General features: G+C 33.6%; 1 protein-coding gene across 4 annotated transcripts in view; it reads left to right on the plus strand.

Annotated features, from left to right (window-relative positions):
* The window catches only part of Smchd1 (structural maintenance of chromosomes flexible hinge domain containing 1), a 155,170-nt gene that overhangs the window by 107,855 nt on the left and 20,745 nt on the right, over positions 1 to 26,570 (plus strand). For 3 of the 4 annotated variants that reach the window (XM_027942894.3, XM_071602881.1, XM_071602882.1), the window contains 10 exons: positions 6,315 to 6,472; positions 7,826 to 7,941; positions 9,271 to 9,335; positions 12,489 to 12,576; positions 14,869 to 15,000; positions 17,078 to 17,230; positions 22,051 to 22,177; positions 22,329 to 22,448; positions 23,370 to 23,455; positions 24,581 to 24,703. In XM_027942894.3, the coding sequence (XP_027798695.2) occupies positions 6,315 to 6,472; positions 7,826 to 7,941; positions 9,271 to 9,335; positions 12,489 to 12,576; positions 14,869 to 15,000; positions 17,078 to 17,230; positions 22,051 to 22,177; positions 22,329 to 22,448; positions 23,370 to 23,455; positions 24,581 to 24,703 (1,168 nt within the window). Of the gene's footprint in view, positions 1 to 6,314; positions 6,473 to 7,825; positions 7,942 to 9,270; positions 9,336 to 12,488; positions 12,577 to 14,868; positions 15,001 to 17,077; positions 17,231 to 22,050; positions 22,178 to 22,328; positions 22,449 to 23,369; positions 23,456 to 24,580; positions 24,704 to 26,570 lie in introns of those variants that run through there. The other variant, XR_011704831.1, reaches the window with a different exon arrangement.

Raw genomic sequence — 26,570 nt, forward strand, 5'->3', positions numbered from 1 at the left:
CTTTGGTTTGGGAGAACTGGCTTATTTCACTTAGCATTATCCCTCTACAGTTCCATCCATTTACTGTCAAATGCCATAATTTCATTCTTCTTCATAGCTGAGTAATATTCCATTGTATATATAAGGGCATCTAGGTTGGTTTCATAGCTCAACTATGGTGAATTGAGCTGCTATAAACATCATGTGGCTATGTCACTATAGTATTCTGATTTTAGATTCTTTGGGTATTAGCTGAGGAATGGGATGACTGGGTCAAATGGTGGTTCCATTCCAAGTTTTCTGAGGAATCTCCATACTGTTTTTCAGAGTGGTTGCACCAGATATGAAATGTATTCTATATATGTTGGGTTTTAGTTACCATAAATTCATTTAATTTATGCATATCTTGAAAGGTCTTCATTTTCCTTTGATTTTAAAGGATAGCTTTGCTGGGTATATAGTAAGCTGTGTTGGAACTTATTTTCTTTCAGGTTTTGAAATACATAATTTCGTGGCTTCCTACCCTTTAGAGTTTCTTTTAAAACTGCTGTTATTCTCATGAGTTTGCCTTTATATGTGTCTTAATGCTTCTCTCTTGAAGTTTTTAATATTCTTTCTTTTTTCTGTATTTTGGTGGTTTAACTATAATTTGTCCTGGAAAATACCTTTGTTGGTCATGTTTGTTTGGAGTTCTAAATGCCTCCTTTACCTGGATATCCAAATATTTGAGAAATTTTCTGCTACTGTTTCACTGAATAGGTTTTCTGTGCCTTTTCCTATAACTCAATTCCTTGTTTATTCCAATTATACATATATATGATCTTTTAGTGGTGTGTCCCATAGACATGTATGTTCTGTTCTGTCTTATTTTTTCTTTATTACTGTCTGAATAATAATAATTTTAATCTGTGATATTCTTTTTTTAATTAGCTTTTTATTTCCAAGATTCTGTTCATTTTCCAAAAAAATTCTCTTCATTGAATTTCTCTTTCATATCCTGAATAGTCTTTCTTAATTCATTTAACAGTATGTTTGTATTCTCTTTAATTTCATTGATCATTTTTAAATCATGCTTTTGAATTTTTTTCTCCAGAACTTTATTCACTCAGTATCTTTAGTCAGTTGCCAGAAAATTAGGAATTTGAGGGGCACATCATATTTTTATGCTTTCTTAATGGCCAGCCTACTCTTGATGATGCACTTCTGGGATATCTGTTTGTTGTGTAGTGTTGAGTTTAATTCCAATTGACCTACATAGAGCTGTTTTCCTGTTACTTCTTTAGCTATGATTTGCGGATTTTGACACTGTAAGAGCCTGAGGCCATGCTTTCCCTATAGGTCTTGCAAGAATGGCATCCTCTGATAGGCAGGAGTGATATGGATAGCTGAATATATGCAATGCAACCTCTGTGGTTATTCCTTTGGTCTTGTTGGCAGCATATGGTCTGATAGGTTATATAAGCAATCTATGCCAATGTCCCTCATAGGTGCCATGTCCACAACCTTTTTTTATTCCATTTTTTTAAATGAAATGTCTAGAATAGGCAAATCTACAGACACAAAATGTGGTTGCCTATGGCCAGGGAGAGGAGGCTTTGGTGGGGAAACTGGGAGTGACTACAACTGCACAGAAGATTTAGAGGTAGTGACCAAAGTGTTCTCAAGTGGTATATCTACACCTTTGTGTTATTTCTCTCTGCTTTTCCTAAGAGGGTGAATATATAGAAACAGTACTTCAGGTCCCCACTTTGCTTTGCCTCCTTTTTGCTTGGTCATCAGGTGGAGATTTTTATCTCCCCTATTCTTTAAGTTGAAGTACCTGCCACAGGACTGGGTCATGTGTGGAGTAAAGTGCTACATCTCTCACTCGGGCTAGGAAGGTAGCTCAGTGGCAGAGCATCCACCCAACATGCTTGAAGTATGAGGCTTTATCCCCAACATGACATAGAAAAAAGAAGGCAAACTACAATAACATCAGCTAAATAAAAGCAAACTGGATAAAGAAATAAAGTTTAAAAACTCAGTAACCACAACCACAGCACCAACAACAGAAAAGAAAGTAGAAAAGATAAGATAGAATAAACAACAGTTAAAATAATAATGAAGATAAAATTAGACCTGGGGGTGTAGCTCAGTGGTAGAGCACTTGCCTAGTATGTGTGAGGCACTGGGTTTGATTCTCAGCACTGCATAAAAATAACTAAAGGTATTGTGTCTATTACAGCTTAAAAATTAAAAAAATAGATAAAATTAATTTTAAGAAGTGGAAAAGGAAAGAAGAATTATTAAATTTTTTTGTAGTAGTGTATGGACAGAATGCCTTTATTTCGTACGCGGTGCTAAGGATTGAACCCAGTGCCTCACATATGCTAGGCAAGTGCTTTACCACTGAGCCACAGCCACAGCCTTGAAAGAAGAATTTAAAAGGATAAAAAATTGAAGTATTTGTAAAGTAAAAATGATTTTTTAAACGAGAAAAATGAAAGGAAAAAAATATTAAAATGAGAAGAGAGAATACACATACACACAATGCAGTGATAACCAAAAAAGTCTTAAAAAATAAAGATTTTCTCTTTGCTAAAGTGATCAATTGTGCATGCAAGAGTAGATAATCACAATCTTTGCTGATTTTCAGAACTTCTTTCCTTGTCATCTTAGGCTATGAGCCCTTTGGAGAAAGCAAAGCCTGAAAGGGTCTTATCCCCTTCTTTTGGTTGTGTTGCTTTCTAGGTGACCAGCTGGACTGGTTTGTGGCTGGAGCTAGTTGAAATACATCTCAGCTTCCCTGCGCATCTGTACAAACTTGGGAGAACTGCAGAACTCCTCCAACAATGATATGCTCCATAGCTATTCGCTCTGTACACTTCAAGGACAGGCCTGATTTAAATACTGCAGCATGTCAGGATCCCTGGCACTTTTTTCAGCCCACTTGGAGGGCAGAGAGACGCTGTGGTCCTATGCTAGTCCAGGTTGGGGCAGGGGGCCAATGATGGGCCCCACACAATCCACTACCCATGACTCGGGTTCTGAGACAACTACCATGCACAATCACACTACACTTGTTTTTTTGGCATTCCAAGCTGCTAGTCTTAAATGGGAAATTATCTTGGTTTCCTTAAACTTCCCTTTAGCATCACAGATCTGTTTCCCACCACTGTAGAGTTCTCAGGTGTTATTTCAGTGGCTTTGCTCTGAGTCTAAACTGAATTTCAAAGCAGATACCCACTGAGTAAGTGAGGTAATGTTGCTCTTCAGTAATGTTGCTGTGGGCTCCAAGGAGACAGTAAAATATAGAGGCCTTACACTTGCAGAGAGGCAGACTCAGACAAGACCTACTCAAGATGGCTCCCTGTTATAACACTGTATCTGCTACAAAGTGCAGGGAACTTTTCCAGAGCCAGATTGCTATGACAATTCTGGGTTTTCTCTTTGTTCAAAATGGAGTTGTCTGCACAGTGCCAAATTCTGTACTAGTGCTGCTCACTTGAACTCTACCTCATTACTTCTACCCCACTTGCTGCCAAGGAGCATGCTCAAGGGTATTCTATCTTACCTCTGTTCAGCTATCCAAAGTCTCTGGGTTTCTCCACATTTCTTGACTACTATCCACAGTCACCTACCTCAATAAACAGAAGCTCTCCAGTGGTTTTGATTCTGTGTCATGGAGAAGTGAGTAAATAAAGGGTAACTCTAATCTGCCATCCTCGATCTTGATTTTTCTTATTACTTGCTGAGGTTAAGAATAATAACCATCCTTAACAGGAACATACCTCAATATTGTAAAAGCAATCTATGCTAAGCCTCAGGCTAGCATCATTCTGAATGGAGAAAAATTGAAGACATTCCCTCTAAAATCTGGAACAAGACAGGGATGCCCTCTCTCACCACTTCTGTTCAACATAGTTCTCAAAACACTGGCCAGAGCAATTAGACAGACGAAAGAAATTAAAGGCATAAAAATAGGAAAAGAAGAACTTAAATTATCACTATTTGCAGGTGACATGATTCTATACCTAGCAGACCCAAAAGGGTCTACAAAGAAACTATTAGAGCTAATAAATGAATTCAGCAAAGTGGCAGGATATAAAATCAACACGCATAAATCAAAGGCATTCCTGTATATCAGGGACAAATCCTCTGAAATGGAAATGAGGACAACCACTCCATTCACAATATCCTCAAAAAAAAAAAAAAAATACTTGGGAATCAACCTAACAAAAGAGGTGAAAGACTTATACAATGAAAACTACAGAACCCTAAAGAGAGAAATAGAAGAAGATCTTAGAAGATGGAAAAATATACCCTGTTCATGGATAGGCAGAACTAACATCATCAAAATGGCGATATTACCAAAAGTTCTCTATAGGTTTAATGCAATGCCAATCAAAATCCCAACGGCATTTCTTGTAGAAATAGAGAAAGCAATTATGAAATTCATATGGAAAAATAAAAGACCCAGAATAGCAAAAACAATGCTAAGTAGGAAGTGTGAATCAGGCAGTATAGCAATACCAGACTTCAAACTATACTACAGAGCAATAGTAACAAAAACAGCATGGTACTGGTACCAAAACAGGCGGGTGGACCAATGGTACAGAATAGAGGACACAGAAACCAATCCACAAAACTACAACTATCTTATATTTGATAAAGGGGCTAAAAGCATGCAATGGAGGAAGGATAGCATCTTCAACAAATGGTGCTGGGAAAACTGGAAATCCATATGCAACAAAATGAAACTGAATCCCTTTCTCTCGCCATGTACAAAAGTTAACTCAAAATGGATCAAGGAGCTTGATATCAAATCAGAGACACGGCGTCTGATATAAGAAAAAGTTGGCTACGATCTACATACTGTGGGGTCAGGCTCCAAATTCCTCAATAGGACACCCATAGCACAAGAGTTAATAACAAGAATCAACAAATGGGACTTACTCAAACTAAAAAGTTTTTTCTCAGCAAAAGATACAATAAGAGAGGTAAATAGGGAGCCTACATCCTGGGAACAAATCTTTACTCCTCACACTTCAGATAGAGCCCTAATATCCAGAGTATACAAAGAACTCAAAAAATTAAACAATAAGATAACAAATAACCCAATCAACAAATGGACCAAGGACCTGAACAGACACTTCTCAGAGGAGGACATACAATCAATCAACAAGTACATGAAAAAATGCTCACCATCTCTAGCAGTCAGAGAAATGCAAATCAAAACCACCCTAAGATACTATCTCACTCCAGTAAGATTGGCAGCCATTATGAAGTCAAACAACAATAAGTGCTGGCGAGGATGTGGCAAAAGGGTACTCTTGTACATTGCTGGTGGGACTGCAAACTGGTGCGGCCAATTTGGAAAGCAGTATGGAGATTTCTTGGAAAGCTGGGAATGGAGCCACCATTTGACCCAGCTATTCCCCTTCTCGGTCTATTCCCTAAAGACCTAAAAAGAGCATGCTACAGGGACACTGCTACATCGATGTTCATAGCAGCACAATTCACAATAGCAAGACTGTGGAACCAACCTAGATGCCCTTCAATAGACGAATGGATAAAAAAAATGTGGCATTTGTACACAATGGAGTATTACTCTGCATTAAAAAATGACAAAATCATAGAATTTGCAGGGAAATGGATGGCATTAGAGCAGATTATGCTAAGTGAAGCTAGCCAATCCCTAAAAAACAAATGCCAAATGTCTTCTTTGATATAAGGAGAGTAACTAAGAACAGAGTAGGGACGAAGAGCATGAGAAGAAGATTAACATTAAACGGGGATGAGAGGTGGGAGGGAAAGGGAGAGAAAAGGGAAATTGCATGGAAATGGAAGGAGACCCTCAGGGTTATACAAAATTACATACGAGAGGAAGTGAGGGGAAAGGGAAAAATAATACAAGGGGGAGAAATGAATGACAGTAGAGGGGGTAGAGAGAGAAGAGGGGAGGGGAGGGGAGGGGGGATAGTAGAGGATAGGAAAGGCAGCAGAATACAACAGACACTAGTATGGCAATATGTAAATCAATGGATGTGTAACTGATGTGATTCTGCAATCTGTATACGGGGTAAAAATGGGAGTTCATAACCCACTTGAATCAAAGTGTGAAATATGATATATCAAGAACTATGTAATGTTTTGAACAACCAACAATAAAAATTAAAAGAATAATAACCATCCTTTTTTTAGTGTTAAGATAGGAGGTGGAACTGAGTAGAAACAGGTTCCCTAAAAGAGTTAAAACTTTGCATAAATTGTCTTCAGATTTTTAGGTCATAACTAATGTAATTTGAATTTTTATCCTTCCCTGCCCCCTTAATTTTTTTTGTTTTTGTTTTTAGGGGAGAACATATTATGCAGGTTAAAGCTGTCTATAACAAGAGTACTATAGAAGGACCTATAATTAAGTTAATGATTCTTCCAGACCCTGAGAAACCCATTCGTCTCAATGTTAAATATGACAAAGATGCTTGCTTTTTAGCAGGGGGTGTTTTCACTGGTGAGTATTTGACAGTATTTAAATAAAACTGTAACTATAATTTGCCTTGTAATAACATCAGTGGGATAAATTATTTATGTTTGGTCCTCAGCATGATTAAAAATAATGCATGTCATTGCCTTTTAAATGGCAAAATACTTACCACTTTTGCTGTGCCTACTCTTATCTCTTTGTCCGGTGTCCTTTAATAGTGAGCTCTGAAGGTTTATATATAAACTGGTAACCAGAGACAAGCAATTCAGTTGATGTTTGTACACTGAGTTATGAAATTCTATTAAAAAAATAAGAAGTAAATGGTGAGAACTATGGAGCTCTGTTTCACTAAATATGTTGTGAAGTTATACCCATCAGAACCAGAACCAGCCACTTAACTTAATTTGGGTGGAAATAGCATCACATCAAGATTTAAGATATTTCAGAACAACAAATGTTTACTATGTTGGGCTCCTAGTTACAGTCATTAATATTAAAGTATTCAATGAATACAGTGGGTAAGCAGAAATTTTCAACATAGTGTAGCTCTTGCTAAGTCCAAAGGAAATTAGTAATTGCTTTATACAGCTAATTTTCTGGAAAACTCCTCTTATTGAAGGGATAAATGCCTGAACATAGTTATAAGCACTAAAAGAGAAACATACCAAAAAGTTTAGATTTTAAATGTTTTAACAATAATTTTAATAAATTGCATATGTTATATACATTGCCTTTTATAACAGCTTTATAGATTGTGTTAAATCTCTTTGGGGGAAATAAAGCCGGTTTCTTATAATTAAAAACTCTAATAGGTGCCAAATAAATTACAAATGGTAAATATAATGAGACTATTATATATAATAAAACTTTAGCTATTACACACCATTAAAATTCATATAAAGTAAACATTCTGTTCTTGGAATACATAAAGCATATGTTTTGACCAACTGACCTAATTCTTTTTTGGGGGGATGAGTATGGGGGTTGAACTCAGGGGTACTCAAACCACTGAGCCACATCTCCAGCCCTATTTTGTACTGCTGTAGAGACAAGGTCTCACTTAGTTGCTTAGTGTACCTCGCTTTTTTGAGGAAGCTGGCTTTGAACTTGCCACCCTCCTGTCTCAGCCTCTGGGATTATAGGTGTGTGCCAACACACCTGGCCAACTGACCTTTGTCTAAATTGCTGAGTATACATAATCTGGCCATTTTGGTCTTGCATGCTAGAATTTATAGCATGGTGGACTAAAAATAAGTGAAGGGCTTATTAGGAGCAAAGATATTTCTTAGATTTCTAGAGGAGAACTTGATGTTCAGATTTAGCACTAGAGTTTTTTTCTGTTGCAGTTAGTAAAATATATGTTTATGTTTATCATGGCAGATTTTATGGTTAGTGTTATTTCTGAAGATGACAGTATCATTAAAAATATCAACCCAGCACGTATTTCCATGAAAATGTGGAAGCTGGTAAGCAGTATGAACCGACCACCAGCAAATGTGAGTAATGGGAATCATTTTTAAAAGTTAAAAATAGCCCTTACATTTAAGTTAAAATTAAATCTAGTGTAAAATGCAACATGTCTATATTTGAGAATTGAAAATTAATATACTCTATTGCTTGGGATTAAAAAAATATGCATCAGTATATGTTTCAAAGTTAAGTGTTGAAGATATTGGGGTTTTTTGTTTGTTTGTTTGTTTTAATGGGCTCTCACTATGTTGTCAGGGCTGATCTTTCTTAAACATCCAGTCGTGCCTCAGCCTTCCAGGTAGCTGGAATTATAGGTGCACACCATTGCACGTAGCTTGTTGATGCTATTGAAATACAGTAGCTTACATTGTGATTTTTCTTATCATGTTAAGATATTTTACACTATTTTGTAAAATAGAATAGAAAAAGCCATTAATTATCACCAAGGGTTAACATAGAAAATGAGAGAGCAAAGAGATATTGATAAACTATAAGGCAGATAAACATAGGGAGAAGAGCTTGAGGGTGTAGAACATTGCTGTTCTATATAAATATCATAGGTGGCATTTAAATTTTCTAGTAACTATATTAAAAAGGTAAAAAGAAATAAGTAAAATTAATTTAAATTGTTTTTAATCATAAAATATCAAAAATATGAAAAATTACCATTTAAGCATGTATTCAGTATTTTTAAATTTATTAATGAGATTTTGCATTCTTTTTCCATTTCTTTGCAGTTTGTTTTATATCTTAAACCTTATCAATTCAGACCAGCTATATATTGAATGCTTAATAATTAAGCTCCATACAGCTATTGGCTTCCATAGTGGATAGTAAAAATTTGAGATAAATATCAAATTGGAAACTAAATTTTAAAATTTGTCAGAATGTCCCATTTTCATAATCCACTTCAGCATTTACGGTTTATCACATTATCTTTTTTAGAAACTAGCTTGTTTGATAGTCCCAAAAGTTACCATGGTTTCAGCAACCATGATCTTCACTCATTCAATTTACACCAGTAAGACAGTGAAACTGCTAGTACTTTAAAATATTGTCATCAGTATAGAGATCTATTATATACCTTTTTAAAAAAATATTATTAGTTGTAGGTAGACACAATATATTTATTTGATTTTTATGTGGTGGTAAGGATTGAACCCAGTGCCTCACACATGCTAGGTGAGTGCTCTACCACTGAACCACAACCCCAGCCCCTGCTATATACATTTTAATGGATGTTTCTTTGTGACTTTTTTCATTGTCTTGCATATTTTATAAAGATACATGTGTGTGTAAGTTTTCATTGTGAATTGACTTTGTTTTTTCCCCTTTTCTCCTACTCTCCTTTCTAGGCAGAAACATTTAGTTGTAATAAAATAAAAGATAATGACAAGGAAGATGGTTGCTTCTATTTCAGGTATTTTTAAAATCATTTTCATGCCTGACTTATTACAAAAGTAATTCTCCCTTAGAGACATTTGCCTGCTTATCTAAGGAAAGTAATTTATGATTTTGTTATTGGGTAGGTTTTTTTTGGGGTGGGGGGGGGGCGGAAGAAGATGTGTGTTGTTTGTTTTTAATAGACTTTTGTAATATGGTTTGGGGAAAGATTTTTGTGATGGTCCATATCAGTATTAGAAACTTTGAAAGTCATGAGACTTCCTTTATATTATCAAGGTATGGTTTTTTATTATAGGAAATTTTTATTCTACGATTTTATGAAGTAAGATTGGACTGGCTTCTACTGTTTATGTGACTACGATCTGTTGCACCTTCATTCTGGACCACCATTCTAAAATTTGAAAAATGTTTTGAAAGGATTATGTCTAAGATTTCTTTTTTCTTTCCCCTCCCTCACAAGGTTTCTTTGTAAGTTCTTTACATTAATGTCAATGGAGTAAAAAATGATTATTATGTTTGTTCAGTGCCTTTTCATACTGATAAAGGACCAGGTTTAGATTTCTAAAAACTCTCAATCAGTGATAGATAGATTGATGCTTTTTGTTTAAAATAAAAAATGTCCACTGAATGTATACTTGTCAAGGCAATGTCAATGTGGCTATCAATGATTGTGAACACTCGAGTTATATAATTTTCTATGACAGACCAATAGCAGAATGTTCAGACCAGCCTCTGTCCTTGGACCAACATTGCCTTCAGTCTTTTAAATATACCCAAATTATTACAGAAGCTGATTTAGACATTCTAAAAGGGGCATACTGCTATCTTTTCAATCTGTTAAATTGTTATATGAAGTCTATTAACATGCAAGAATTGGGCTATTTTATGGTATTCCAAAATATGTAGTTTTTTTCAGTTAGGTCTTATTTTAGCAACCCAGAGCATCAGTTTGAAGAAACCTTTTAATCTTTTTATTTTTTTGTTTTTTTAGAGAGGAAAATTTTATTTTGAGACTCTCTGTTTCAGAAGTCCATTTTATTTATTTATTTTTCAATTTTTTTAAATTATTGATGGACCTGTATTATATTCATTTATTTATATACAGTACTGAGAATTGAACCCAATGCCTCACACATGTGAGGCAAACACTCTTAGAACTGACCTACTACCCCAGCCCTCCATCCATTTTAATAAATCTTAAAAATAATCATGTTTTGGAACTAAGTAGAGGTGGTTAGTTACATAACAGTGTGCATGTACTATCAATGAATGATAGGTCTTAAAATTGTTAATTTTATGTTCTATGAATTTTACCTCATTAAAAAATTATCACATTCTTTCATTGTTTAATATATGCTTACATATATTAATTGTGTTTGAATAAATGAAAATAATATTTAGGTTCCTAATGTGTCTGTGTTCCTAACCCAAACTGTGTTTGGGGTTGTACATATAATCTTGTTTAATTTTTTAATCTTTTTGAAAGTGAGATACAGTACCCAAGAAATACAAAAAGCAGGATATGCAACATTGTGATTTTGCCCAAAGTGAATGTGCACCCTCTACTAAAGTCAAGAAGTAATGCCATTGTCATGGAAGCCCCACCTCCTTCTTCTTCCACTTATTACCTCCTTTCTTCCTGCTTTGTGTGTTGTACACACACATAAAAATCTCTCCTGACTTGATTTTCTTTGGAGTTCTTTTGAGCATGTATCCTAGTCTCGGATTTGATTGTGTTGTCTTTAGTTTTGAACAATTGTCAATCACTATCTCATCAGGTGTTTCTTGTGTAAGTTTGTTAGCCTTTTTCACAGTGTGCTCTGTTACTGTCTTTTCTCTATTTTCCATTCTTTTCTGTCTTCTCATACTATTGACTTTGAACTGTCTTCAGGTAACTAATTCCATATGCAGTATGATTTGCTGTTAAGTCCATCTTTTGAGTTACATAATCTTTCAATTATTTGACATTTTTTGTTCTCATACTTACGTTTAAGGGGTTTTGTTTGTTTGTTTGTTTTTGAGACAAGGTCTTGCTCTTTTACCCAGGCTGGTCTCAAACTCATGTGCTCAAGCATTCGTCTCACCTCAGCCTCCTGAATGTCTGGGACTACAAGGCACTTAAAACTATTCTTGGCTTACATTTAACTTTTTTTTTTTAAAGGTCCAGTTGTCAGCATTTGTAGTCTTGTCTTTTATCAACCTGAGTAGTAATAGTGCAAAGTTCCTGTAGGTCATTTTTTATTTTCTCTTGTTCTATTGATATTTTAGTCTATTTATTGCCTCTTTATTATTTTGCTATTGTATCAGACATTTTTATTTATTAATATGTATGGAAATAATATATGCCTGGGATAATAATCTTTCCCCAGAGAAGATTTACATTTGTCTCTGTCAATTTGCATTTCCCTTGAAAGCCTGTGTAGTTTAGGTCTACCTATGTTCCTAGAATTCTCTCCCAGGAATAAAGCAGCTTTATATGTGAAACTTATCTACCAGGGTTTTTATCCTATCTTATTATATGATACTGAGTCCTCTTTATGCTTTGTTAACTCTGGAGCATCTTCCAAAAAACATTTTTTTACATGGCTGTTTTCATCATGACAGACCATTTGGAAGCAGGTCTTGTTTAATTTTTACTGTAACATCATTCATTCATTCATTTATTCATATTTTCATTGGGTTAAAGTATAACTATGTTTGTGTTCCTAGTAGGAACATTAGTTAAGAAATCAAATTACAGTAAATAACTTGGATATATTGTCAGATATTTAGACAACTGTTTGAATAGAAAGTAAAGCAACATAGAAGCTCAGCAAGATGACTCATAATTTTGAAATATAAAACCATTCATTGGAAATTTATAATGTAGAAGTGAAACAAAATTCACTTGACCTATATACTTTATCATATTTTGTGTGCTTGCTACTGTATTCCTATTTCCATTCTTATTATATCCAGAGCCTTTGTTTTGTGAAAGAATGTACAAGTAAAGGGGACCTGGGATTTAACTTAATATACGATATTTGTTGAACAAATGAAGACAAATATAATATTGGTAATTATCTTATTACTATTGATTAACTTTTTGTGAAAGGAAATGTTGATGCTTTGAATTTCTTTCCCCTTTATTTAAATTGTCAAAAACCTTATCACTTCCTTTTCAATCTAGGGATAAAGTAATTCCTAACAAAGTGGGGACATACTGTATCCAGTTTGGTTTTATGATGGATAAAACAAATGTTCTCAGCAGCGAACAGGTTTGCTTACTTTCTTTATATATTTTGATTAACTTTACATTTTTCTCTTAGTTTATGAATAAAGTATTTAGTTGAAAAGTGAATTAATTATTGGATGCAAGGTATAAATCCAATTCCCCCCTTTATTTATTGAAGACACATACCAAGATCCCCAGTGGGTACCTGAAACCATGCATAGTACCAACTACTATATATACTGTTTTTTTCTTGTATATACATTCCTAAAATGAAGTTTAGTTTATAAACTAGATACAACAGGAGATTCACATGAACAATTTTAGCAGTATTCTATTTAAAAAAAAAAAAAAAAGTTGATTCCTGTGTGGGTTGGTTTTTGTTGTTTTTGCAATAGAGTCTTGCTGAGTTGCTCATGCTGGCCTTGAATTTGTAATTTTTCTATCTTTACCTCCCAAGTAATTGGGATCATAGGCATGTGGCACCATGCCCAGCTAAAAATTATTTAAAATTTACGAATTGTTAATTTCTGAAATTTTCCATTTAATACTTTTGGACCACAGTTGACCTCAGGCAACTGAAACTACTGAGAACAAATCTATGGATAAGGGGGAGGTGTATATCATGGTAAAGTTGCTCATGTTAATCATACATGAGAAATTTTTAGTTGATGACATTTCAGTTATTAGTATACTAGGTAGTGAAGTTCAAGTTAATTCCAACATATGTCATTTCTATTTAATTTTTTCAATGTACTGAATTTTAAAAAAATACTTAAACTCTTTAAGTGCTTCTCAGTTTGTTTTTAGATGCTTATTTTATTAAAAAATTAATTTGGCATAACTTTTATTCTGAACTTTTTAAGTAAATTACTTTTTTTTTAACTGTCCAATTCAATTGGATAGACATTCCTGAAACTTAAAAAAAAAAATGTAGAGGGGCTGGGGATGTGGCTCAAGCGGTAGTGCGCTCACCTGGCATGCGTGCGGCCCGGGTTCGATCCTCAGCACCATGTACAAACAAAGATGTTGTGTCCGCCGAAAACTAAAAAATAAATATTAAAAAAAAAAAAATCTGAAAAAAAAAATGTAGAAATTAAGAGCAGATTTGATATTGAAATTTAGGGCAAGGAGCAGGAGGTTGTGATTGTAAAAGGGTAGCATGGGTGACAGGATAGTTCTGTGTCTTAATTGGGTTGGCAGTTACACAGTGATGCATGTGATAAAATGAGTTGCCACACACACACATCTAAATATATTCTGTGTTAACATGTAGATTTTAATGTTGTGTTATAGTTATGCAGGATACCACTGTAGATGAGTAACTAAAAAGTGCAAGCCATTTTCCTGTGCATTTGTTAGCAAATTATTATGAATATTTAGTTATTTCGGAATTTAAAGTTTTAAGAAAAGAAACTTGCCCAGAAGTAACCCGCACCATTCCCTCAAACTTCATTGACAGTGACTACTTACATGACCACACATAGCTGCAAGAACTCTGGGAAAATTGGAAGGAGAAAAATATTTTGACAGTATATATATATTTTTTTCTATTGCTGTAACAAAAACCCAAGGTGTGGTATTTTATAAAGAAAAGAGTTTTATTTAGCTCACAGTTTTGGAGGCTGGAAGTTGAGGATCGGGCCACACCATCTATTTGGCACCTGGTGAGGGCTCCTTTGGCTGCACCACAACATGGTAGAGAGGCAGGAAGGGAAATGGCCTCATGCAGAACAGGGCAAGCTTGTGTGGAGTGGCTTCACTTTGTTGTTTGTTTATTTTAATTCTTTTTAGTTATACAGGACAGTAGGATCTATTTTGATATATATATATATGGGGTATAACTTCCCATTTTGTGGTTGTACATGATGTGGAGTTATACTGGTTGTGTATTCATATAGGAACATAAGAAAGTTATATCCAATTCATTCTACTGTCATTCCCATCCTTCCTCCCTTCCCTCTCCCCCACTCCACCCTGTGCAGTCTGGAGAATCTCTCCCCTACCCATTACCCCTTCCCTAATGTGAGTCATCATCTACATAGCAGAGGGAACATTCAGCCTTTGGTTTGGGGGGATTGGCTTATTTCACTTAGCATGATCGTCTCTAGTTCCATCTATTTAGCAGCAAATGCCATAATTTCATTCTTTTTTATGGTTGAGTAATATTCCATTGTGTATCTGTACCACTAAAGTAAATTACTTCTAAGAGATTAATGAAAATGAATTTTAGATGGTAATATTTAATTTAGTATATGCCATCATTTTTTATTGTCTTTCTGTTAAATGGTAAAGCATTAATATGTTATTGTTCAGTATGATTCTTTTGTTTTATAAGGTTATGATTGATGTTCTACCTAATCAGCCTGTGAAGTTGGTTCCTGAAATTCAGCCAGCTACTCCAGCTGTTTCTAATGTTCGCTCAGTTGCCAGTAGGACCTTGGTCAAAGATTTACGCCTCAGTATCACGGTAATATTATCTTCTTTCAAAACTACAAAGGGATAACAAGAAAAAATTGTCTTTGATGTTTGGGTGCAAAAGTTGTTATAGAGTCACATTATTGAGTTTAAGCTTAAAGGGAAAACTTGTGCAGATGAATTAAGTATTTTTAAGCATCTCTGTGTTTGGATATGACTAGAGAATGCATAACATTGTAAATAAAATAAATTCAGATATACTAATAACTGACTCAAAATGCAGAAATCTGCCTACTTTTTCTTTAATTTTTTTTTTAGATATACATAACAGTATATTCTGACATTATATACATGGAGTATAAGTTAGCATAATTAGGATTCAATTCTTGCAATTTAACATGATGTGAAGTTTCACTGGCCATGTATGCATATATGGACATAGGAAAGTTATATCCGATTCATTCTCCTGTCCCTTCCTTCCTCTGTCTAATCTAATGAACTTCTATTCTTGCCTCCCTCCCCTTACTATGTGTCAGCATCCACACATCAGAGAGAACACTCAGCCTTTGGCTTTTTTGAGTTTGGCTTATTTCACTTAGCATGATAGTCTCCAGTTCCCTCCATTTACTGGCAAGTGCCATAATTATTATTTATGGCTGAGTAATACTCCGTTGTGTATATATACCACATTTTCTTAATCCATTCATCTGAACTCAATTGGTTCCCCGGCTTAGCAATTGTGAATTGAGCTGGTATAAACATTGATGTGACTGCATCACTGTAATATGCTGATTTTAAGTCCTTTCGGCATGTACTGAGAAGTGGGATAACTGGGTCAAATGGTGGTTTAATTCCAAGTTTCCTAAGGAATCCCCTTATAGCTTTCCATAGTAGTTGCACCAATTTTCATCCCTATGACAGTGTATGGAGCAAACCTTTTTACCCACATCCTCACCAACATTTATTGTTACTTGTATTCTTGGTAATTGCCATTCTGACTAGAGTGAAATGGAATCTCAGTGTAGTTTTAATTTTCATTTCTCTAATTTCTGCCTTACCTTTCCTATTTCATGTATGTGTTGTGAAGGTTTGTGAACCATATTGATTTCTCAATGCCTGGTTCACAGAAGAGATAGACAAAGATAGTTACATTTTTTTTTTAAGAGATCTCTGATGACTGATCGTTATTAATCCATTAAGTTCCAAATTTTCGGTTCTTTGAATATTTAAATGAAATTGACACAGGTACATTAAAAGGTTGGAAATGATATTAGTTAATATATTCAATACATTACAATATTATATACTATGTTTTAAGTTTTTTAAAGTGTTACACATCTAGGATGATGGAACAAAATGCCTTAAGGAAGAAACTCAGAGCTTCTCAAGGCTGCTGATGACCTGTTCAGTAAGCAGCAAAGAAACTGCCAAAAATATTAACAAAAATATGAAAAGCGGAATTGAGGGCCTGGGTATGTAGCCAGCATTTGCCTAGCATGTGCAAAAGCCCTGAGTTTGATCCTCAGCACCATAGAAAAAACACAGTAGTGAGACTATATCTTAATGGAAAATATGGCTGGTTCAATACTTAACTCCTTTTATAAAAGTTTATGTTCCCATTTTTTAGACAAGTGAGTGGTTCTAACTTCTCTTCCCAAACATCTTGTCAGGGTAAATGGTAACATGTAAGTACTTTAAGTGTCTGCATTCATAAGCACACCAAAAATTGCCTGAAGAGTATAATTTACACAGGTCTGATGCTGTTGAAGTTACTAAAAAACAACTTAAAAGTGCTATAAATTCATAATATCTTTTTGTTAGTGATGACTTTTTCATAGCAGTAGATGCTAAGATACATAATATGAAATTTTAAATGAGAGTTCTTACAATTGAGAAAGTTAGGAATCATTGTATTAGAAATCGTTGTCTCTGGTTAAATGGTTTCTGGAACTATTTCCTGTATGTGGACCACAAACTTAGGACTGAATTCCATGTTTGAATTTAAAAGGATGAGGATAATTTCTTGCTGGGGCTCTATAAATATGTGTCTTATTTCTGATTCATACATGTCCTTCCCTGGGTTTAGTCTTCTAACCAATAACTAATAGTTATTTTCTATTTCTTTTAAGGATGAATATGGCAATCATACTGGAATAAATTTGGTTGGCACTATAGTAGCTACCATTAAAGGTTTTCATGAGGAAGACACTGATACTCCACTCTTTATCGGGAAAATTAGAACACTTGAATTTCCCTTTGTGAATGGTTCAGCTGAAATCACGGTAAATGTTTATATCTTTTGGTAGATAAGATTTCTGCACTTAACATTTTCTTCTTCTTTTTTTTTTTGTTCTACTTAGTTGTACATGACAGCAAAATACATTTCAATTCATCATACACAAATGGAGCACAACATTTCAATTCTCTGGTTGTATACAAGTAGAGATTCACCATTCTGCACTTAACAATTTAAACCAACATATTAAGCTACCTTTTCTTTCGTATGTATAGCTATGAAGATGTTCTAAGTAATGCACCAAATTGGAAAGTCAGCTGAAATATTTTGCAGTTTTGTTCTGAGATTGTGCATTGAACCCAAAGACATTGTTACTAATATTCAGACCTCCTTTTTCCCTGCCATGATACAAAAAGCTTTCTCTGATTCTAGTGATTTTTAATTTTAATGTCAGTATACTGTTTATGTTTCATTGTAATGCTGCCTGCATGTGGATAGAAATAAAATTGAATAGTCCAGGTAAAATTTAATAAATAACAGCCTATCTTTTTTCTTTTTTAAAATGAACATTTTTTTATTTTTAAGAAAAAAACACACAGTGTAAAAACCTCCATAATCATGGTACCCCCTTTAGAGGAAACACTGATTAGCAATTTATTCTACAACCTTCCAGTGTTTCTCTCTACACACAACAGTATGCACACACCCCTATGAATAATACACATGTTGAGGGAGGGGTATATACAATTACATTAAGCTTCATTAAGATGACTATGCTTTTATAAAAAGCTTTTTTCTTATCTTTGATATATCTCTTCATCATGGATATAAGCTGGTATCATTAATACAATGACCACAATTTATTTTCATCAATCCTTGGCAAAAGTTTAGTTCTTTCTGAAGTTTGATTTTACTAACAATATTTTCAACCAGCTTTCTTTTAAGTATATATGTTTACATATACGCTTTCCTTGAGAAATTGCTAGAAACAAAAATGGTTAGATACAGGATATGCACATTTTAAAAATCTTTTGATAGTTATTGCCAGTTGCTTTTTTATTTATTCACCCACCAGAAATTTGTCCATCTTTCTCTTGTTTGCAGTACTACATATGAACATTTTGAAATTCTAACCAAGTTCCCTATTTTAAAAAAAAAAACTTTTCTTTGTTACTGATAAGGTTGAACAATTTTTAGTTTTGATTTGTATGATTGTTCATTGACTCATTTCCTTTTGAAATGTTAACTGTTTTCATCTTATATGTATTAAAGGTATTAATACTCTTATACGTAAGTACTTTTTTCTGAATTTGTTTTTTTAGATTTTTACCTTTGTTTATGTTAAAGGGAAGGCAGATAATATTCACAATGCTATCTCTAGTTTTCATGCCTTTAATCTTCGATTTGTCTGGATTTTATTTTACCCTTTTTCATATTAACGAATTTGCTCAATGTCTTTATTGAATAGTTCTTCCTATTCTGATAACTTTGAAATGTTACCTTTTCTTTCTTGTTCATCTTTATATCTAATCCATTGTTAGCATCACATTGTTTTAATAACCTTAGGCTTATAAACCTGGGAGTCTGGTAGCTGCATGGTTCCTGAGGCATGTCAGTTGGTTTGACAATGACTGACCAATACAGCATTTTCATTAATTAAAATGTTACTAACATTGGGGGCTGGAGATAGAGCTCAGTTGGTAGAGTATTGTCTAACATGCACAAGGCCCTGGGCTCAATCCCCAGCACCACCAAAAAAAAAAAAAGTCACAAACATTTAAAAATCTGGAGTTGTCACATAAAGATATGCATGTCTTATTTATTTGGAGAAATCTAAAGATCTAGCAATACTGGCAAGGATTCTCTTATGTGTGGCCTGAATAGTGGCTATTCCTTACCTCTTGATATTGAAGACAAATGTTAGTTTCCACTTTTAATTTAGGGAAGAGTAAAATGAAATTTTTTGTACCCTAATAAAAATTAGATAATGAAAGCCATATGTGGAAAAACATGTTTAACATGCCCAGTGGGTTTGTGTTAGAAGAATACATCTAACCCACTTTACCTATTTCTTATTTACCTATGTCCTATTTTCTTGAGTCTCCCTTGCTCTCCCCAGTGCTCATATACATTTGAAATTGCTATTCCTGCTGTATATACTCCTGAGGTAAAGATAGTGGCTTAAGCTGTTTCCCATCAGCTGACACATAAAATCTAAACTTCCCTCATGTATATGAATTTCTTCTCACCACTAGAGGTCCCTATGATCTCAATGAATAAACAAAAGTTAAGTTTTCTTAATTTGTCTTGTCATGGCTCCCACATACTGGTGTGTGTGTTTTGTGGGTTGTGTGAATTGTTTTTTGTTTGTTTTTAGGGGTTTTGTTTTCATTTTGGGTGAGTCGTTTTTTTTTAATTTGTCTGGAGCAGAGCTCTGAAATCTGATTTAAAAAAAAAAAAAAATACAAGGGCTTTTCCAGGGGCTCTTTATCACTGAGCTGCATCTTCAGTCCATTTTAGTTTTTATGTTGAGAACAGGGTCTTGCTAAGTTGCTCAGGCTGGTCTCAAATTTGTGATTCTCCTGCCTCAGCCTACCAAGTCGCTGGGATTACAGGCATTCCTAGCTGAAATCTGATTTTTTAACAAGATCATGGGTCTTTTAAAAAAAATTAATTTGTTTTAATTAGTTACACATGAAAATAGAATGCATTTATGCACTTTGATATATCAGACATAGACAGGATATACTTTCTGTTTTGTTTTTTCACTTGTTTGTTTTCTGTTTTTGTTTTGTGCTGGGGTTTGAGCCTGGGGCCTCCACTGAGCCCTCTAGCCCAGCAGGTGCTTTTTGCGGTGGGGGGGGGGGGGGTAGGAAACACTTTCCCAGAATACAACTAAAATTAGTAGATGTTCCATATTTGCTTGAAAAGAATATATGTTGCTTTGTTTCAAATTATAATCTAAATTATAAATTTATAAATTGTTCAAGTTTGTTAATTCTTGTCTTCAAATTTGCTATTGTTTGCCTACTTGACCTGGAAATTTCTGAAAAATAACTCAGTTTTATTCTGATATTCATTTTTCCATTTTATTTCTGCCTAATCCTTATTTATACTTAAATCCTTGCTTTTGTTTGTTTCTGTTATTCTGTGTATCTTTTTTTTAAAATCATTGATTATAAAATATAGGAAGTCCTTTCTATCTCAGGCTTTTACAGTAAAACAAACAAGATATGAAGGAAAAGATTATGTTTAATTACATTAAAAGTTAAGTTTTAATGTAGCATAAGCATATCTTAAACAATTAAAAGAAGTGCCAGTGTGTTAATAATTTCAACAATCTATGATGGTTAGTACTTAAAGATTCATTAACCTCATTCTATAACAGAAGGAGGAAAAAATTTAAGGGTGATAAATTGTGGAGAAATTATTTTTGTGGGAGTACCAGGAATTGAACTCAAGGGTACTTGACCCCTGAGCCACATCCCCAGCCCTATTTTGTATTTTATTTAGAGACAGGGTCTTATTGAGTTGCTTAGTGCCTCACTTTTTGCTAAGGTTGTCTTTGAACTCATAATCCTCCTGTCTCAGCCTCCTGAGCCCCTGGGATTACAAGCTTGTGCCACCGTGCCCAGCTGAGAAATAGTATTCTATATATGTATATATATAATAGAAGATTAATATATTGAACATAATTTAATACCTCTTTACAAACTTCTTGCAAATCAGTAAGAAAAAAAGACAAGTAAATGGGCACAGAATTTGAGCAGGCAGTTTAATGGAAGAGTGAATATAAATGAGCAGTAAACATAAGAAGCATGACCTCAGTGTACCACTCAGGGAAAAGTGATTTAAAACAATAATGATTGGTTGGTTTTTAAATTTCTCCTTTTTAGAAAAAAAAAAAAAAAAAAATACATGGTTGATGTTAAATGTTGGCCAGCATCAGGGGAATTAGGTACGCTCACATACTGTTTGTGAAAGTATAAATTGATAACACTTTTATTTTGAAGAGAAATTTGATATTTACCTACAAAAATAAATGCTTTTAAGTAGTTATTATATTTCTCATTATCATGTGTTTGCATTCATATATAATACACTGGAAACAGCTTTCAGAAACAAAGGCATTGGTAATTGGTTTAATGGTGGGTTTATGTTCTCTATAATTTGGAAAAATAATTCATCTACAGTGTTCAGGTTTTTTAAAAAAATGTTACTTTATGTAAATTTTATCATAAAAAGCAACTAATAGATTATTTTCTGTGGAAATATGAAAAATCATTTAGGATAAAAATATTTAAGTTGCATCATTTACTAGTTATATGATGTGGTCTTGGCTAAAGTATATTAAAGGTGTTTTGTGGATTAGTGAAAAAATAAAATTTTAAAGAATAAATCCTGAGAGCTTTTCAGTACCTTTTGAAATGTCACCTGGGACTGGTGGGTCTACTTCCATGGTAACAGCTGTAACTTAATCTCAGCATTGGGGTTTGGGTATTTCTCTCTGTTGTTTTTATAATGTTCACCCCATAAGCTATTTCACATTGCTTCACCTTAAAGGTGAGAATGAAGATTTTGCAAATCAACATATAAGTGGCCATTATGTATCTGGTGTGAAGGGAATGCTACTATATTTTTCTATTTTCTATTATACATAATTTTTCCATAAGCTGTATTGATAAGATCATTTGACTTTTAAACCAATACCTAAAGGTAAAATGTTTTATTTTGTGTCTTGAGTGGTGGTGATAGTTTAATAAACCTTAATTTACCACTTATTTGAAAACAGTATGATCAGATATGTAACACTGAAATTTTTCTTTTCAAATCTTTATTTTCCTTAATGCTTCTTTATTTATACAGAGTCTAGTACTGGCAGAAAATAGTCCTGGAAGGGATAGTACTGAATATTTTATTGTTTTTGAGCCTCGGCTACCATCTTTATCAAGAACATTAGAACCATATATCCTACCATTTATGTTTTACAATGGTAAGTTTCTAGGAAAATAGATAATGAAACCCTATTGTTTAGAGGTACTTGATTAATCTTGCTTTGCTGTGTATTAACATAATGTTGTGATGTATTTTTTTAAAGTTGTGATTTTTAAGTTGTTTAAGTTAAATCTGAATTTTTTTCTTAGATGTTAAGAAGCAGCAACAAATGGCAGCACTTACAAAAGAAAAGGACCAGTTATCTAAGTCTATTGTTATGTATAGAAGTTTATTTGATGCCAGCAAACAGCTTCTTGATGAAATCAAATGTAAGTCATCTTGTAGTCAGAGGAAATAAAAAATTAGGCTTTGGGGAATGATGAGGCAGATGGTGGAGACCATGAAACACAAATGTGTCTGTTTTCCTGGATTACAAGTGAAATGCAGAACTCTGTAGAAAGGTAGTGATAATAATTTGTTATTCATCATTGGCAAGTTTTAAAATGAAATAGTCCTCATTTTAAATAAATTTATATATTTACAAATTATAAAAATTTGGAATTTTCTGTTAGAAATCTGATCTGTGGAAAATGTATGGTTTTCCATACAGTGTTAATGTTAATATCTACCTCTAGGTACTGGAAAAAGATATTGGATAACATTATTATTAAGAGAGTAATAAGTAGTTTATTTTTTAGTTTGGGTAATGCACCTATATATATATTATACACCATGGTGTTATGATACTACACACACTAATACTGAAATACATAACTTATTTTTAAATGAGTCCATTCTCAGAATATTTGCTGCAATTTTTAATAAGTTTTGTATACAATTAAAATAAGGCATTTGCTGAGTTGTACTATATTATCTATATTATTCCCTTTTGTCAGATGTTTTTGCTAGGTTTTTTACTTTGCATTTGTTATATAGTTAAAATTTTAATCAGTGTACCAATAAATATATGCTGCCCGCCTCAAGCTATACTTTTTGTATATCTGTACAAGATCCTAGAGCATATTTTATCTCCCTTAGCTGCAGTGTCTCTCCTTTTTATATATTAGAGTTCAACTTTGAGATTCATAGTTTAATTTTGAATTTCTAAAATAATCATCTGTCAATTTTCATTTTAGCATTATACATTAAGAGGAAAGAAAAGAAATTGAAAATGAATTTTTTTTTTCCACAAACTTTGTTTTGGGGACTATCAGAAATTGATGGAATTTTTTTGTTATATATAATTTTAGGCCAAGTTGAGGAGGCAAAATTAAAAGAGGCCCAGTTGCGAAATGAACTGAAAGCACATAATATTGACATTCCTGTAACACAACAGGTATAGTTTCTAACTGTGTGTGAAATATTTTTAAATTATATTCAGCTACTTATGTTTTATTGGGAATGCTATGGGCACTATTATTTTAGGGTACAAAGACTGGAGTACATTATACTCCAGTTACTATACATTAAAAGGTACAAACAAAATGATAGAATGCTCTTTTCCAAGAAATTGCAGTTTGTTTCATGAGGCTGACATGAAGAACACAAGTTCAAGGCCAGCCTTAGCAATTTAGTGAGACTGTCTCAAAATAAAAATAAAAAAAAAAAAAACTGGGGATATAGCCCAGTGGTAAAGCACTCCTGGGTTAAATCTTCAGTACCAAAGGGGGAAAAATTGTATTTTCAGTGTAATTATACCAATAAAAACACCAGCTGAAGAGCTGCATTAAGGGGCTGCATAAGTAATAACATACACGATGGTAAAGAAAATAAAGTAACAAAAAGAAGTTTAGAGTTTTTAAAAATTTATATGTGCAATTCAACTTCAAAGAAAAATAGTATGTATAGAAATTTCTTAACAAAGATAAAAAACATAGGAGTAGGTTCAGTAGTAGCATGTGTGCTTAGAATGTTCCAGACCCCAGGCTCACTCCCCCAACACTGCTAAACAAACAAAAAAGTATTCTGTCTTTGAGATGGAGTGTAGTTATGTGATAGAGAGCTTGTCTAGCATGCACAAAAACCTGGATTTATTCCTTAGCACTACACATGCACACATATAAAAGATTCAGTGATCTGGGTGTGGTGACACATGCCTATAATCCCAGTGGCTCTGGAGGCTGAAACAGGGGGATTGAAGTTCAAAGCCAGCCTCAGCTATTTAGTAATGTCCTAAGCAACTTATTGAAATCCTGTCTAAAATAAAAAGGGCTGGGGATGTGTTAAAGCACCCCTGAGCTCAATTCCCAGTACTTAGGGGTGGTGGCGTTGCGTGAAGATGAGAATTCTTTCTATGTTACTGTTAACCATAGTTGTGTTTTGTCGTTGTTTTAAGTAATGTCCGCTGATTAACTTAGTGTTCTCAAATTTTCCAGATTGTTCACTTTTCTTTGCTGTATTTATTGGCTGCCTGGTACAAGAGTAATTGACTTTATAGATAGTTTTCCTTTTTAAATTATAGATACCACACATTGAAGCACTTTTGAAAAGAAAGATGTCAGAACAGGAAGAACTAAAGAAAAAACCCAGAAGATCATGTACTCTACCAAACTATACAAAAGGCAGTGGAGATGTTTTGGGGAAAGTATGTATTGAAGCCCTTTAAGAAGCAGTACACTCTTTATTATCTTGTTTTTACTTATTGAAAATATGTTGTCTAAAAGTGACATTTTAATGTCAAATTTCTTTGTATTTGTTAATTTGTTCTAGTGAATTGCCTACTCTTGAGTACCCTAATAGGGATTTGGCAGAGCTTAAAACTGAATTAATAATTATTACTGTCATTGAGAGCTATGCAGAAATTGTTCACATATCCTGAATCAGGGCTTATTTAAATATGCTTTTATGTTGTAGGTCTTTAAGGAGAGCTAAGATTTTTTTATAGTTTATTATCAGAAGAATTCTGAGTTCCAAGTCTAATGTTGTAGCAAATTCCTTATATATTTGCTGCCAATGGCAAGAGTACCATTCTACCATTCTTCCTGTTTTCCTTTCCCTCTTTGGTTACTTTTGTCAAATAAATTATATTTGTTTTGATCCTACTATTTAATCATGAACATTCTGTATTATATTTTTCTCAGTTAGAATATCTATTTGCTACTATTAGTAAGTTATTTCAGTAAGTGTTGCTTCTTATATTTTTAATAGATTTTTTCCTGACACACTTGGGCATATATGTATGTTTTACTTGTTAGACTTTTCTATATATTACGTCTCGTTGCCTTTATTGCCATTTTAAAATTAAACTAAAACTGAAGATATAGAGAGACTAAAAAACTTGCTCACAATTGGACTGCTAGCAACAGGCTCAAATAGGCAGTTTGAATCCAAAGTCTGTACTTGTTTATGTACGTTATTCTACTTCAATAACCACTGTGTAAACAGTTTATTGTATTTCTGGCTTATATATGAGGACCTTGAAGTTCAAGGAACTTAAATATTAGTTGTTAAGATATACTTAATGGCAGAGCTTAGATGTGAACCCAGGTGTCTCTGACTTCAGAATCCATGAAAGTTTCTTTATACATTGTCATCTACCCTGGAATTGAACTACACACTGAAAATAAAGGGTCATATGTAGCAGTGTTTATGGATCAAACCATGTTACATTATTGTTCAAATTCAAATCTGCAAATTGTAAAATTAAGAATGTGTATTTATAAATTGGAAAAGAAGATGCTAAGACATTGTTGTAAAATGGTGTTCTCTACAACCAGTTTATAATAAGAGTCCTTATTCTAAGCATGTGGATACCTGTAATCTCTTCGTGCATTTTCATGTTCATTCAACATAAAATTCTTTGTTCAGAGTATAATATGTCTAACAAGGTATAAAATAAATTTCAGGAGAAGAAAAATATTTAAAAGTCCCCTATTTAAGTATTCCTTATCATGTATCTTGAAACTCCTGGAGGAAATACTTGAAATTTCATTTTATATAATTTCTCCTCTGCCCCTCAGAAGTACAAACCCTTCTATTACAGAAAACTTTCTAACTCCTCCAAATCGTCCCTAATTTTTCTTCCTTGATTCCTTTTAAAAAATTCTGGAATTTGCCATAAAACTAGTAAAGCAGGAAATAATGGAAATATAGTGAGGAGCAATAGAAGATTTCCTCCAAAATATTCTCGTGTATTTAGTTTTAACATGTGACTACCTCACTTAACTTGGACATTTTAGTCTTTTCCTCCTCAACTTAAAATATCTTGAAATCTCATCCCTAAAGAAGGAAGAATTCGTAGCATTTTTAAGATTTTTTTGATTCAATTAAATATAGGTGTGTTTATAGTTGATATACCATCATAATAGATTTTACTCCATTGTTTTATAGTATTTCTTTAGAAAATAAATCTAATTGTAACAAACAAGGGTTGTTTATTCTGCTTTTATTTGCCTCTATTAATCTTCCCTACGTTGACTAGAAATTTTTTTTCTTCATTTATATTTACTAGT

Source organism: Marmota flaviventris, chromosome 16 (assembly GCF_047511675.1).
Source record: "Marmota flaviventris isolate mMarFla1 chromosome 16, mMarFla1.hap1, whole genome shotgun sequence".
NCBI classification, from domain to species: domain Eukaryota; kingdom Metazoa; phylum Chordata; class Mammalia; order Rodentia; family Sciuridae; genus Marmota; species Marmota flaviventris.